Genomic DNA, 15,391 nt, shown 5'->3' with positions numbered 1-15,391 from the left:
CGACCTCTAGAGACTCAAGAAGTCAAGATCCCAGATCGGTTTATATGGCAGCTATATCAGGTTATGAACCGATTTGAAACTTATTTGGCACAGTTGTTGAAAGTCATAATAAAATACGTCATGGAAAATTTCAGCCAAATCGGATAGGAATTGCGCCCTCTAGTAGCTCAAGAAATCAAGTCCCCAGATCGGTTTATATGACAGCTGTATCAGGTTATGGACCGATTTGAACCATACATGGCACAGTTGTTGGATATAAAAACAAAACACGTCGTGCAAAATTTCATTCCAATCGGATAAGAATTGCGCCCTCTAGAGGCTCAAAAAGTCAAGTCCCCAGATCGGTTTATATGACAGCTGTATCAGGTTATGGACCGATTTGAACCATACTTTGTACAGTTGTTGGATATTCCATTGTTCATTCCAATCGGAAAAGAATTGCGCCCTCTAGAGGCTAAATAAGTCCAGTCCCAAGATCGGTTTATATGACAGCTATATCAGGTTATAAACCGATTTTAACCTAAATTGGCACACTTATTGGAAGTCATAATGAAATACGTCGTACAAAATTTCATTCCAATCGGATAAAAATTGCGCCCTATAGAGGCTCAAGAAGTCAAGTCCCCAGATCGGTTTATATGACAGCTATATCAAGTTATGGACGAATTTCAACCATACTTGGCACAGTTATTGGATATCATAACAAAACACGTCGTGCAAAATTTCATTGCAATCGGATAAGAACTAAGCCCTCTAGAGGCTCAAGAAGTCAAGTCCCAAGATTGGTTTATATGACAGGTATATCAGGTTATGAACCGATTTTAACCTAAATTGGCACAATTGTTGGATATCATAACAAAATGCGTCGTGCAAAATTTCATTCCAATCGGATAAGGATTGCGCCTTCTAGAGGCTCAAGAAGTCAAGACCCAAGATCGGTATATATGGCTGCTATATCAGGTAATGGACCAATTTCAACCATACTTGGCACAGTTATTGGATATTATAACAAAACATGTCGTGCAAAATTTCATTGCAATCGGATAAGAACTACGACCTCTAGAGGCTCAAGAACTCAAGACCCAAGATCGGTTTATATGGCTGCTATATTTAAACTTGGACCGATATGGCCCATTTAAAATCCCAACCGACCTACACTAATAAGAAGTATTTGTGCAAAATTTCAAGCGGCTAGCTTTAATCCTTCAAAAGTTAGCGTGCTTTTGACAGACAGACGGACGGACGGACATGGCTAGATCGACTTAAAATATCATGACGATCAAGAATATATATACTTTATGGGGTCTAAGAAGAATATTTCGAGTAGTTACAAACGAAATTAGTATACCCCCATCCTATGGTGGAGTGTTTAAAAAGGAAAAATGTTGTGTGTGAGAATGTGTCTATTCCAGCGAATCGAACACAATTGCAATTATTTGCAAGCCCATGGGCCTGCTCGGGATTCCTTGTGTACGTACAAAGTAATGTGCAATAGTGTGAGTATTGTTGGTTTATATGCTCAAATACTCACTCTTTCTCTCTATTAAGAGAGACACGAGAGAATTATTATTGGTCCGGTAAATGAATAATCATTTGCGGCCATCGAAGCACTTTTGCAATAAAAAAAAATTTCGGTTTTACAAAAGTTTTTGGTGCGAAAGGGTTTACAATAAAAAAGTTATTTATGTACAATAATGCTACGTTTGAGACAACCTTTTGATTTTTTGAAGCGAAACGTTACTCGGTTATAATAAAAGAAAAACTTGGTGATAAAAGTATTTTGTTTGCCGTAAAAAAGTCCCAAACGTTTTGTTTGCGTGCACTAGTACTGAGATTATCAGTTATTTCTTTATTTCGATTTTTCGTCTTGGCATTTGTCAATTTTGGTCTGCCAGCAGAAAGTCACTTTTTATAAAAATTGAAGCTAATTAACTTTTGAATGGAATCTTGTTAATTTTTTTTAAAATTTTTTTTTTCATAAATAATCTAACACACCTAACGGAAACACCCTAACAACTTTTATATCCATTCATGGTTTCATTCAAGAATTTCACAAAAAAAAAATCAAGTTCAGAAGAACGCTAAATAGCACGAGCCGGTTTCAAGTGACTACCGTCACAACCGCAGGTTGCAAATCAACAATCCAAGTCAAGCTTGAGACTTTTGGGGTATGGTACGAGAGAAAGAGTGAGAGTTAATTTTATCGAGACTTATTTAAAACTCAGCCAGCACAAAATATTCTAGTTAGTTGTCACTTAAACGGGGAACCCGCAACGCGTTGAATTGACACAAAAAAAAAATTACATTTTAAAATTCCATTTCCTAAACACAGTAATAATTGGCATTCGCACTTCGATTTGCAATGTATACCATACAAATAATTTGTTTTTTGGGGTTGTTGTCCGCGATTATGGCGCGTAAGTTTAAAAGGGCTAAAGATGAGTTTGGCAGAATTTGTTTTAAGTATTTGCTTTTGTAGAAAATGCCTGCCTTACACCAAATCTTGAGCGCGGCCTGTGTGTTCCGTACAAAGAGTGTCGCTATATAATTGACTTAAGTTTGAGATATCCAAATGGACTTCCATCCAATGAAAGGGATTATGTGTTTCAGTCAAGGTGTTCCTCCAACAATGAGCCGGTAAGTATGAGGAAATAGTTTGTTCTAACCCTGCTTCTAGTGAAAAGTTGGAAAAATAAAACTTAACATAGAAAATAGAATTGAATAATAATTGCGTACGGAAATAATCCAATTAGCATGAACAAACTGTTTACACTCAAAGAAAGAGATTGGTTAAAAAGAGAGGTTCGGCTTTTTACGTTTTATTGTACTGAACACTGAATTCGTGGGGGAACTTCAGAAACAAATGTTCTGTGTTGGATATCCCCTACTAGTGTTGGCGACATTTCTGAGGTATCAGAAATTAACAAGTAAAAGCGTGCTAAGTTTGGCCGGGCCGAATCTTATAAACCCTCCACCATGGATCGCATTTGTCGAGTTCTATTCCCGGCATATCTTCTTAGACAAAAAAAAAGATTAAATAAAAGATTTGCTCTGCTATTAGAGCGATATCAAGATATGCTCCGGTTCGGACCACAATAAAATTATATGTTGGAGACCTGTGTAAAATGTCAGCCAATTCGAATAAGAGTTGCGCCCTCTAGAGGCTCAAGAAGTAATATAGAGAGATCGATTTATATGGGAGCTGTATCAGACTATAGACCGATTCAGAGCCTAATAAACACGTATGTTGATGGTAATAAGAGGATCCGTCTTTCAGGCAAATCGGATAATAATTGCGACCTCTAGAGGCTCAAAAAGTCAAGTCCCCAGATCGGATTATATGGCAGCTATATCAGGTTATGAACCGATTTGAACCTTGTGTGGCACAGTTGTTGAAAGTCATAATAAAATACCTCATGCAAAATTTCAGCCAAATGGGATAAGAATTGCGCCCTCTAGAAGCTCAAGAAGTCAAGTCCCCAGATCGGTTTATATGACAGCTATATCAGGTAATGGACCAATTTTAAACCATGGCTAGTTCGACTCAGAATGTCGAGACGATCAAGAGTATATACACTTTATGGGGTCATAGATCAATATTTTGAGGTGTTCCAAACGGAATGACAAGATTAGTAGGTTAGGTTAGGCTAGGTTAAGTTTAAGTGGGAGTCTGCCATCAGGCTCACTTAGACGTTTTCGTCCATTGTGATACCACAGGAACAGAAGAAGGAAGATGCCTTCTAGTTCCTATCGTTGAACCACCCATATCGCTTTAAAAAGCCCAATAACTTGCGAATGTTCACATCCGCTAAATCAGACAGGTTCTCAAAGAAATGAGAACCTAAAGTGGAACTCCTTCTGACTGCCAGTGCGGGACACACACACAGAAGGTGTTCTATAGTCTCTTCTTTTTCGATGTCCTCAAAGCTTTTGCAAAAGTCGTTGCTGGCAACCTTCAGTCTGTCAGCATGTTTTCTGATTAGACAGTGCCAATGCCGGCAAAGAAGTAGACTTCTTCAAGTCTAGATTAGGCCACATAGTTTTGGGGTGCTCACAGCCCCCTCTTTGTGACCATCTTTCTTTCGTTGTCTTTCGGGCGTGGTTCTGAAAACTTAGCTTACATGTCGCTACAGGCATACCCAAAGATTCCAGTATCCCTGGAATGTGTAGGTTAGTTTCTAGTCTCGCAAGCTCGTCTGCTTTAGAATTTCCTGGGATATCTCTGTGGCCCGGCACCGGTGAATTTTGAACTGTCCAGCCATCTCGTTGAAAGATCTGCGACAGTCGAGACCGGTTTTTGTGTGCAGAAATACGTTCTCCATGGCTGTCTGAGAAGATTTTTAAGCTAATCGTCGCAATGTCATTATATCTTAGCCATTTCACCACTTCCTTAATTGCAAGGATCTCCGCTTGACACCACACACTGCAGTGGTCGAGTAAACTTTTCAAAATGACCAGTTCTAGATCTTTAGAGTACACCTCAAAGCCCACCTGGTGGTTTAGTTTGAAACCATCCGTATAGAGAAGTCTATGTAACTTCTATTATCAGGGATATCGCAGTTCCAATCGGGTCTATCAGGAATAATGGTACAGTAGTTGTTATCAAAACGCGGCTCAGGTAGGGTGTAATCCACACTGCGTGGATCATCGGATATTGTATCAAGGATAACACAGTGTCCGTAGCCGCCTACTAGATTAGTATACCTCCATCCTATGGTGGTGGGTATAAAAAGTAACCTCTAGTAGCAGCTCAGGTAGGGTGTAATCCGCACTGCCTGGAACATCGGATATTGTATCAAGGATAACACAGTGTCCGTAGCCGCCTACTAGATTAGTATACCCCCATCCTATGGTGGTGGGTATAAAAAGAAAATCTTAGTCAGAAATTCTGTGCTATTTATAAAATCCCTAATTGTTTTCCATACCACGACCTAAGTTGGTTCATGTCTGGGATTGTGTCCCCACTTAAGTGCCGATGTCTGTAAGCCGCGAAAGTCGGGCAATAAGTATACCGATCTTTCAGTCCTTACTTGTTTCTTCTTCAAGTAAGGTACAAGTTTTATGATTTTTATACACTCTACCATGTGTAGGAGGTACAATAATTTCGTCATTCTATTTGTAACTCCTCGAAATATTCGTCTGAGACCCCATAAAGTATATATATTCTTGATCGTCGTGACATTGATCGTCGTGACATGTCGATCTAGCCATGTCCGTCCGTCCGTCGAAAGCACGCTAACTTCCGAAGGAGTAAAGCTAGCCACTTGAAATTTTGCACAAATAATTATTATTACTGTAGGTCAGTTGGAATTGTAAATGGGCCATATCGGTCCATGTTTTGATATAGCTGCCATATAAACCGATCTTGGGTTTTGACTTCTTGAGCCTCTAGAGTGTGCAATTCATATCCGATTGGAATGAAATTTTGCACGACGTGTTTTGTTATGATATCCAACAACTGTGCCGAGTATGGTTCAAATCGGTTCATAACCTGATATAGTTGTCATATAAACAGATCTGGGGACTTGACTTAATGAGCTTCTAAAGGGCGCAATTCCTATCCGATTTGGCTGAAATTTTGCATGACGTATTTTATTATGACTTCCAACAACTGTTTCAAATAAGGTTCAAATCGGTTCATATCCTGATATAGCTGTCATATAAACCGATCGTGGGTCTTGACTTCTTGAGCGTCTAGAGGGCGCAATTGCCCTCCGATTTGACTGAAATTTTACACGTAGTTTTTTGATATCACTTCCAACAACTGTGCTAAGTATGCCTCAAATCGGTTCATAACCTGATTAAGTTGTCATATAAACCGATCTTGGGTCTTGACTTCTTGAGCTTTTAGATGGCGTAATTCTTATCCGATTTGGCTGTAATTTTGCACGTGATGTTTTGGTATCACTTCCAACATTTGTGCAAAGTTTGGTCTAAATTGGTCTATAACCTGGCATGGGTGCCATATAAACCGATCTTGGATCTTGACTTCTTGAGCCGCTAGAGGGCGCAATTCTCATCCGATTTGGCTAAAATTTTGCATGAGGTGTTTCGTTATGACTTCCAAAAACTATGATGAGTATGGCGCAAATCGGTACATAACCTGATATAGCTGCCATATAAACCGATCTGGGATCTTGACTTCTTGAGTCTCTAGAGGGCGCAATTCTCATCCGATTTAGCACAAATCGATTTAAATATTTGCACTCCTTAATATTAAAAATTCAAAATAGAGAAATTGCTAACGGCTTTACTCGTTCACGTATGCGGCAATTCGGGCCCAAGCTCGACAAATTATGATATGACACTCATTACCACTGTTATGGTGTAGGTTATAAACATTTAAGAATATTGCAACCCATCACAAACCTAACAATAAATTGGCTAACCAAGAAACAGCAATCTATTGATGTACTAATTCTATTTCCTATATCTTCAACAATTTCAGCTACGCCTTTGTTGTACCATCCCAGCCAATGTAGTAGCGCCAACACCTACCAAAGCAAGTGAACCAGATCAGGAACTTAATCCAAATGCTGACTTTTTAAGCCAATTAAATCCAGAAGGTATTTTATAAAGTAAATTTTAATTCTTTTCCAACAGTTTCTTAAATGTTCTCCCATCCATTTGAAGGTTATGCAATTCTAGACAGCTTGTCATGTGGTCAAGTTCAAGGTGACAAAGTTGCCGGTGGCACTGAGACAGGTCTTTATGAATATCCTTGGATGGCTTTGCTAAGTTATGACGCCCCCGACGATCAATTCAAATGTGGCGGCTCATTGATAAGCGATCAATTTGTTTTGACAGCAGCTCATTGTGTCAATGTCAATGTGGCACCATTGTAAGTACCAAGAAATGGAGGGGAGTATAGGAATTTAAATACGATTGAAATGATTTGACAAGACAAATCACACATTATTTATTATTTGGAGTTGGGGAAGAACTAATTATTCATTGATGGAGAAATAGGGAATGCATTTCATGATTTCTTCAAGGAAAGAATAGAGGTAGCATTTTTAAATTATCATTGTAATGCAACTCACCAAACATAATCCAATTTTTGTTCAACTGGATTCATAAATGACGTTATTGACCGAACAACCGATGATGGACTGTATTAGGCAGAATTTTGCTGACTGACTATTCTTTATCTCTCTTTCTTTAATTGGCTATGGCAGAACATTTGCGCTCATTCTAAAATCTCTGACACACCAAGTTTTGAGGTGTCTCCACTTGATCTTTCCATCAAGCTTTTGGTCTTTCCGGGTTGCGGGTACCACCGTGTTTGCCTTCAAAAGATTTCGTTGCTGAAGCTTCTTCATCCATTCTGACCAACATGACCTAGCCAACGCAGCCGTTGTATTTTGATACGTGTAACTACACAGATAAAAATAATTTTGAGAAACAACAAGTTTGGTCGAAAAAAACAACTACGAAACTTGTTAATTTTCCTGCAACAATTTGTTTTGAATCTCAACGACCCAAAGTACAAATTTGTTGTTGAAAGGCACTCTTTGCAAGTCTACATGTAACAATAGCAACAATGTTATATTCAAAATTCAATTTGTGTTTGTTTGTTCCGTATAGACTCAAAAACGGCTGAACCGATTGCCTTGAAATTTTCACAGATTGTGTAGGTTGATCCGGAAGGAAACATAGGCTATGTATGTTTGGGGGACCGAAGGGGACAATATGGGATTCAAATGATACTTATTCACAAATAGAGTACGAATTTCATAATAAAAGTTGGGTCCATGTACCTGGGGGGCCGCCCCAGTCCCAAAAGCCCTTAAAATAGGTTTATTTGACGATCATGACCATATGGGACTCAAATGAAAGGTATTCGGGAGTAGATTACGAATATGGTCAGAAGTAGGAAGTAGGCTTTATAGTTTATTGATAACGGAAGGGGGCGGACCCTCCACCGTTACCCCAAAAACAACACCCAAAATCAAAAGTGGACCGATAAGGACAATATGCGTATCAAAATGAAAAGTAAGCGGAAGTAGATAACGAATCTGGCATACAAAATCATGTCGAAGTATAGGGGTTTACCCCAACCCCATAAAAACGCCCAAAATGGGCACCTTAGCCACTCACGGATATATGGGACTCGGTTTGTTTATTCCGTATAGACTGAAAAACGGCAAAAACGATTTCTCGAAATTTTCGCATATTGTGTAGGTTGGTTTGGAAGCAAGGAGGCCACCGTAGCGCAGAGGTTAGCATGTCCGCCTGGGTTCGAATCCTGGCGAGACCATCAAAAAAAAAAATTCAATTCGGACTCCACTCATTGATATGTGAGAAGTTTGCCCCTGTTCCGTAGTGGAATGTTTATGGGCAAAATTTGCAAAATTTGAATTTGGGTTGGAAGGAAACATAGGCTATATAATTTGTCGCAATCGGAAGGGGGACGGACCCTCCCCATTATGCCAACAAAAACACAACCCAAAATCAAAAGTGGACCGATCGGGAGAATGTAGGTATCAAATGAAAGGTATTAGAGAGTGGAATACGAATATGGTATTAAAATTTGAGTCTAAGTACCCATCGGGCCGCCCCAACCCCAAAACTCCTCCAAACAGACCTATTGGACGTTCATTTCAATATGGGGTTCAAATGAAAGGTATTCGGGAGTAGATTTCGAATCTGATATACAAAATCAGATCGAAGTATAGGGGGTCACCCCATTCCTCAAAAACGCCATTAGACCCATGAGACTATATGAGACTTGGCTGAATCGATTTTCTTCAAATTTGCCTAGATTGTGTACGTTTGTGTGGAAGGAAACATAGGCTATATAATTTTAAGATATCGGGTAGAGGCGGACCTTCCACCTTAGTGGTGGGTCCGATGGGCACAATAAGGGTATCAAATGAAAGGTATTGGAGATCAGAACACGAATATGATATTAAAGTTTGGGCCCAAGTAACCATGGCACGAATTCGATATCCGCATTCAGAACAAAGTGCCTCCACCCTTAAAAGAGAGTTAGAGAGTTAAAGAAGGCGCAGCGGAGCGGGCCCGGTTCAGCTAGTAATTCATAATAAAACTTGACAACTCGCTTATATAGATAGGCAAATTATATTCAACTGAGGACGAAATCTAATTTCTTTAGAAATCAAATCGTCGTCTCATTTCCAAAAGCCACTCAATATCCTTTTCATTACCACAGTATATTGACATCACAAATCCAACTTATCCGCAAATTCGATTCCATAATTTCCCATTTCGGATCGTCGTAAAATTTTAAGACGATTTAACGATGCCCGTATGTCTGCCCGTCTGTCTGTTGTAATCACTCTAGAGTCTTCAAAAATGGAGATATTGAGCTGAAATTTGGCACAGATACGTCCTTTTGATGTACGCTGGTTAAGTTCTTGAACGGGCCAAATCGGATCTTTTTGCATATTGCTGCTATATAGACCGATTTTCGGCAAAAGGGTCTAATGCTCACAAAAACTATATTTTTCATCCGATTTTGCTGAAATTTGAAACAGTGAGTAGTTTTAGACTTCCCGACATCTGACCTAAATATGGTTAAGATCGGTCTATATTTAGATATAGCTACCATATAGACCGATCTCCCGATAAAGGGTCTGAAGGCCATAAAAACTTTATTTATTACCCGATTTCGCTGAAATTTGAAACAGTGAGTAGTTTTAGACCTTCCGACCACTGACATAAATATGGTTCAGATCGGATTATATTTAGATATAGCTACCATTTAGACCGATCTCCCGATAAAGGGTCTGAAGGCCATAAAAGCTTTATTTTTTATCCGATTTCGCGGAAATTTGGAACAGTGCGCAGTTTTAAGCCTCCCAAAATCCGACCCAAATATGGTTTAGATCGGACTATATTTAGATATAGCTACCATTTAGACCGATCTCCCGATAAAGGGTCTGAAGCCCATAAAAACTTTATTTATTACCCGATTTCGCTGAAATTTGGAACAGTGCGCAGTTTTAAGCCTCCCAAAATCCGACCCAAATATGATACAGATCGGACTATATTCAGATATAGCTGTCATATAGACCGATCTGCCGATAATGGGTCTGAAGCCCATAAAAGCTTTATTTTTTATCCGATTTCGCTGAAATTTGGAACAGTGCGCAGTTTTAAGCCTCCCAACATCCGACCCAAATATTGTTCTGATCGCACTATATTTAGATATAGCTATCATATAGACCGATCTGCCGACAAGGGGACTGAAACCCATAAAAACTTTATTTACTACCCGATTACGCTGAAATTTAAAACAGTGAGTTTTTCTGAGCCTCACGATATCCGACCTTAATATCGTTCAGATAGGTTTATAATTGGATATATCTGCCAAAAAGACGAATTTTTTGTTCTACAAAATGATTAGACCATTCAATGTTCGTGCCGAATTTGGTTGCTTAAGTTATCCAATTTTTACCGGATTGTGACGAAATTGAGTTTATGGAGTTTTATATACCTGAGGTGGTGGGCATCCAAAGTTCGGCCCGGCCGAACTTAGCACTCGTTTACTTGTTTTGTAATATTTATCTTCTTTAGAATTTGGTTCTACTCTAATTATATTTTTGAGACATTGATTAGTCATGACATAGCAATAACTAATCACAGTTTTGATTTTGATCTATAAACAAAGTTACTTCTTTATTAAAGAAACTGGTTCGTAGAGAGAATACATTTCAATGGCTAACAAGTGGATTAGTTAACATATAAATGTTATTATTCACGCGCAACACCTACATTTCATTCAATTTATGACAAAATTAATTAGGTTTGCTAGTCATAAAGTGATTTGTAGAATGAGTCGAGAAATATTCGTAGAATTTTGCTAAAATTTCATTTCTTGTCTAAACACGCTGCTATTCCATATTGACATTTTATTTATAATTATTATTTTTTTTTTTTGCTAGTCATTAAGTGATTTGTAGAATGAATCGAGAAATATTCCTAGAATTTTGCTAAAATTTCATTTATTGACTTAACACTCTGATAATCCATTTTGAAATTCTAATTTTAATAAAGCCTAGTACTGACTTTGAGTTTTCGCCCGAACAGTTGTCAAAACCCATTGTAAAAACTTTTGTGAAATGACTACGGAATTTTTTCAAATAAGCAGTACTAAGTTCTTTTTACAATATGGTGCTAGCAACATTGTCAAATTTCCTAGATTTTTAAAGTACATGTCTATTAAATGCATCGAATAATGACAATCATCTGTTTACAAAAATTGTTAGTTTAAATTTTTTAAGAAACGTTGTCTCTTTATTTTGTGTAGAGATATTAGGGATATGAGAGATATTACACCCGACCAGAAGTCTATGTGACTCTCTATTCCCCAGGAAAAAAAAAACCCATGCTCCAGTTCACTCATTAATATGAGACCAATCCGTGTATATAGAGTGTATACGGGACGTTCCCCGCCTTAAAGCTACCTCTCCAAAAGACAAACCCCAAGCCAGCATCTAAGAAAGATCAGTTTGGCAATGCCAATGCCAATGCCATGTAGTCGTCCCACGCCATCGGCCTACCGCAGAACAAACGAATGCCCGATATCCGAAGAGCGCCAGTTCCTGACTCTCTCAGTCAGCAGACTGTACTCAACGCAACGCTCTCCACGTACAAGTGCAAAGGACTAAAATCAAGTATCGCATTCAGTGCTGCTCTTAAAGCACTACCAATTTTTCGGGGGTACAGGGTGTTGTGGCGGTGATATAAGCACCGCCACAACACCCTGTACCCCCGAAAAATTGGTCCCGAAAATGGGTATCAATTCTTGCTCTACCCCCCAATACCTTTCATTTAAGCTCCACATTGACATGGTCGGTAAATATGCCCTATTTAGGGGTGTTTTGGGGATTGCGTGGTCCCCCAAAGCACCGCTACAACACCCTGTACCCCCGAAAAATTGGTCCCGAAAATGGGTATCAATTCTTGCTCTACCCCCCAATACCTTTCATTTAAGCTCCACATTGAAATGTTCGGTAAATATGCCCTATTTAGGGGTGTTTTGGGGATTGGGGTGGTCCCCCAAACACTAAGCCCGGAAAATATATCAGCAACGTGCTCTATTCTCGAATATCTATATATCATTTATTTGAACCCATATTGCCATTGCCCTCAAAATTCGTTTTCTAATCTCATTTAAACTCCTTTTTGCAAAAGTCAGCAAATATGTCCGGTTTGGGTAATTGGTCCTAAAAACTATGAATATTTAGTTCCACTCTCTTTAAGGCCCAAATTGTCTTGGTGTGCAAATACGTCCTACTTGGGGGTTATTATATTGGTGGGACGTCCGCTAGACAGTTGGCCCCTAATGTTGATATCAGATACGTGGTCTACTCCTACATACCCTTAATTTGAACCCCATATTTCCATAGTCGGCAAACATGACCGGCTTGGGGGGTGTTTTGGGGGATGGTCGGCCACTCAGTGAGTTGGCCTTGGATTCATGTTCCACTTTAAAACCCCTCTTATTTGAGCCTCATATTGCAATATTCAGAAAATACTTACTATTTGGGTGGTGTTGTGGGGGTGGCGTGGCCCTATAGAAGCTTTTCCCTAAATATTGATATCAGATTCGTGCTTTACTCCCAAAGACCTTTCATTTGAGCCCCATATTGCTATGGTCGTAAATTTGTCCCCTTTGGGAGATGTTTTTTGGGGAGAGGCGGCCCCCAAGCACTTGGTTCCATATTTGGATATCAGATTCGTATTCTACTCGCAAATACCTTTCATTTGAGTCCCATATTGCCATGGTCGGTAAATAAGTCCGATTTAGGGGTGTTCTGGGGCTGGGGGTGGTCCCCCTAGCACTTGGTTCGACAATTGGATATCAGATACGCTTTCCTCATCCTAAATACCTTTCATTTGAGTCCCATATTGTCGTGATTGGTCTAAATATATGTTTGGTAGGTTTTAGGGTGGGGCAGCCCCCCTAGGTACCCCATCCGAAATTTGGATAGCAAATTTTTATTTTTAGGGTACTATATGAGAGCACACAAAATTTTGCTTAAGTCGCACCACCTATCTTCGAGATCTGGTGTTTCTGAAAATTAGGGTAAGGGGGAGGGTCCGCCCTCCCTTCAGATATCAAAAAAATTTAGTACCCTATTTTCACCACGGGGTTATTATGCACCATCTGTAAAAGTTTCAAGAAAATCGGTTCAGCCGTTTCTGAGTCTATAGGGAACACACAAACAAACAAACGCAAATTGATTTTTATATATAAGAAGATAGGGTCGGAATTGGAAATTTCGATGTGTTGCGAAATGAATATGCCCCCGTTCTTCGGTGGTGGGTACAAAATAGTGCGAAATAGTTAAACTCCGTTTACAGCGAACCAAAAATCATCAGCGTCTCGAAAGTAAATAAATCATATTATTATAAAGGGTGATTTTTTAGTTAGTATCTTTTTGGCAACACTGGTTTAAACAGCCCACGCACATTTCGTGTTTTATTTCATCATCAAACATCTTCATTTCGGTCTATGATTTAACCATGAATCGTCTTACAAACGAACAACGCTGGCAAATTATTGAATTTTATTATCGAAATGTGTGCTCTGTTAAGAAAGTTCATCGCGCGCTTCTTCCATTGAGCGACGAAGCTCATTTTTGGCTCAATGGGTACGTAAATAAGCAGAATTGTCGATTTGGGAGTGAATATAAGCCAGAAGCATTACAAGAGCTACCAATGCATCCAGTCAAAGTCACAGTTTGGTGTGGTTTATGGGCTGGTGGCATCATTGGACCGTACTTCTTCAAAGATGATGCAAATCGTAATGTAACTGTGAATGGTGAACGCTACCGTGAAATGATATCCAACTGTTTTTTTGCTCAAAATGCAAGTGCTTGACTTGCATGACATGTGGTTTCAATAAGACGGTGCCATAGCACGCGTAACAATGGACTTATTGAGAGGCGAGTTCGGTGAACATTTTATTTCACGTTCGGGTCCGCTCAATTGTCCACTTAGGTCGTGCGATTTTACGCCTTTAGACTATATTTTGAGGGGCTATGTTAAAGATCATGTCTATACAGACAAGCCCGCCTCATTGGAGGCATTGGAAGACAACAATGAAGCATTTAATCAGATACCGTCCAAAGCAGATGGTAGGGCTAAGCAGATGGACCATTTGAGGCACAGTCACGGTCAATATTTGCATGAAATAATCTTCAAACATTAAATCATTTAGACAATACTATCGATTCAAAAGAGGATTTCATGCGTTTTTCTGAATTATACCGGGCAAGAACTTGACAAATTCCATCCATGGTGGAGGGTTTATAAGATTCGGCCGGGCCGAACTTAGCACTCTTCTTGCTATTTTATAAAGTTTCACTTTTTCTTTATAGGATCGGTGTACGCTTAGGCGAACATAACATCGATACATTTGAAGATTGCATGACAAGAGGAGAAATTCGTGAATGTAATCCGCCAGTGGAAGACTATGGCATTGCTAACACATTCCAATATAACTTCAACTCCAGAAAGCGTATCAATGATATAGCCCTAATCAAATTAGATAGGAAGGTGGTGTTCAAAAGTATTATACATTTAAAATAGCTATAAAATTTGTATAAACTCAATGATTTCCCTCAATTTCCCTCAGAACATATAAAACCCATATGCTTGCCCATAACTCCTGACTCTAGACGATTTAATAATCAAAATGAAGACTTTATTGCAGGTTGGGGATCCACTGAGCAAGGTGAATCATGACTTTGTTTAAATTTCCTTTCATTTGTATCATCTGTATTTACTTTATTTTTAACATGTAGGTGTCAAATCAAATGTCCTGCTAAAAGCCACCGTAAACAGTCTGCCCTTATCCACATGCCAGGAGCGTTTCGCCATTGACATTAGCCCAAAGAAACATTTATGTGCTGGCGACTTAAAGACCGGTCGCGATAATTGTCGTGGCGATAGTGGTGGACCTTTGCTGCAATTCACCAAGTACAAAAACTTTAAACGTTTCATACAATACGGTATAGTGGCATCTGGTGGTACTGCCTGCGATTTGCGTCAGGCTTTTCCTGGCATTTACACAAATGTTCTCAACTACTTACCCTGGATAACAAATAAAATTGTACTTTAGATATAATTAAATGTTTATATTTTTTTACTTTTATACACAATAATTTAATAAAAAAAAATTGTTTGATGTTAAAAACACTGTGTAATTAATTTCAGGGTCACGGTCTAGGAAGTGGGTCTGGTTTCCCGGTTATGTTCTGGAAATTGGGAATTTCCCAGTTAGGATGCTGGAATTGAGTCGGCGCAACAAAATCAAACCAAAAGGTTTTGGGATTCTCAGGCCTAACGTTAAGGCCCTTCATATATGTACCCATAACCCTAAACAAAGGGGGAAGGCCCTATCGCAAAACCCTAA

The 15,391-nt window shown here is 39.1% G+C and overlaps 1 protein-coding gene across 1 annotated transcript; it reads left to right on the top strand.

The window, feature by feature from the left end:
* The first annotated feature begins 2,245 nt into the window (after window positions 1–2,245).
* LOC106087743 (serine protease grass) lies at window positions 2,246–15,149 on the top strand. The gene is made up of 7 exons (XM_013252886.2): window positions 2,246–2,417; window positions 2,480–2,637; window positions 6,449–6,566; window positions 6,634–6,841; window positions 14,355–14,545; window positions 14,612–14,710; window positions 14,781–15,149. The coding sequence occupies exons 1-7, from the start codon at window positions 2,363–2,365 to the stop codon at window positions 15,095–15,097; spliced, it is 1,146 nt and encodes a 381-aa protein (XP_013108340.1). The 5' UTR covers window positions 2,246–2,362; the 3' UTR covers window positions 15,098–15,149.
* The last annotated feature ends 242 nt before the right edge of the window (window positions 15,150–15,391 follow it).

The sequence above is a fragment of the Stomoxys calcitrans genome, chromosome 2, assembly GCF_963082655.1.
Source record: "Stomoxys calcitrans chromosome 2, idStoCalc2.1, whole genome shotgun sequence".
NCBI lineage: Eukaryota > Metazoa > Arthropoda > Insecta > Diptera > Muscidae > Stomoxys > Stomoxys calcitrans.
This window is presented reverse-complemented; position numbering and strand designations above follow the sequence as displayed.

Bases quoted from the DNA above. Each gene is read 5' to 3' on its own strand.
- LOC106087743 (XM_013252886.2), top strand. From the start codon at position 2,363: ATGTATACCATACAAATAATTTGTTTTTTGGGGTTGTTGTCCGCGATT. The intron at 6,567-6,633 runs GTATTTTATAAA...ATCCATTTGAAG, and splicing joins AAGCCAATTAAATCCAGAAG to GTTATGCAATTCTAGACAGC. The intron at 14,711-14,780 runs GTGAATCATGAC...TTTAACATGTAG, and splicing joins TTGGGGATCCACTGAGCAAG to GTGTCAAATCAAATGTCCTG.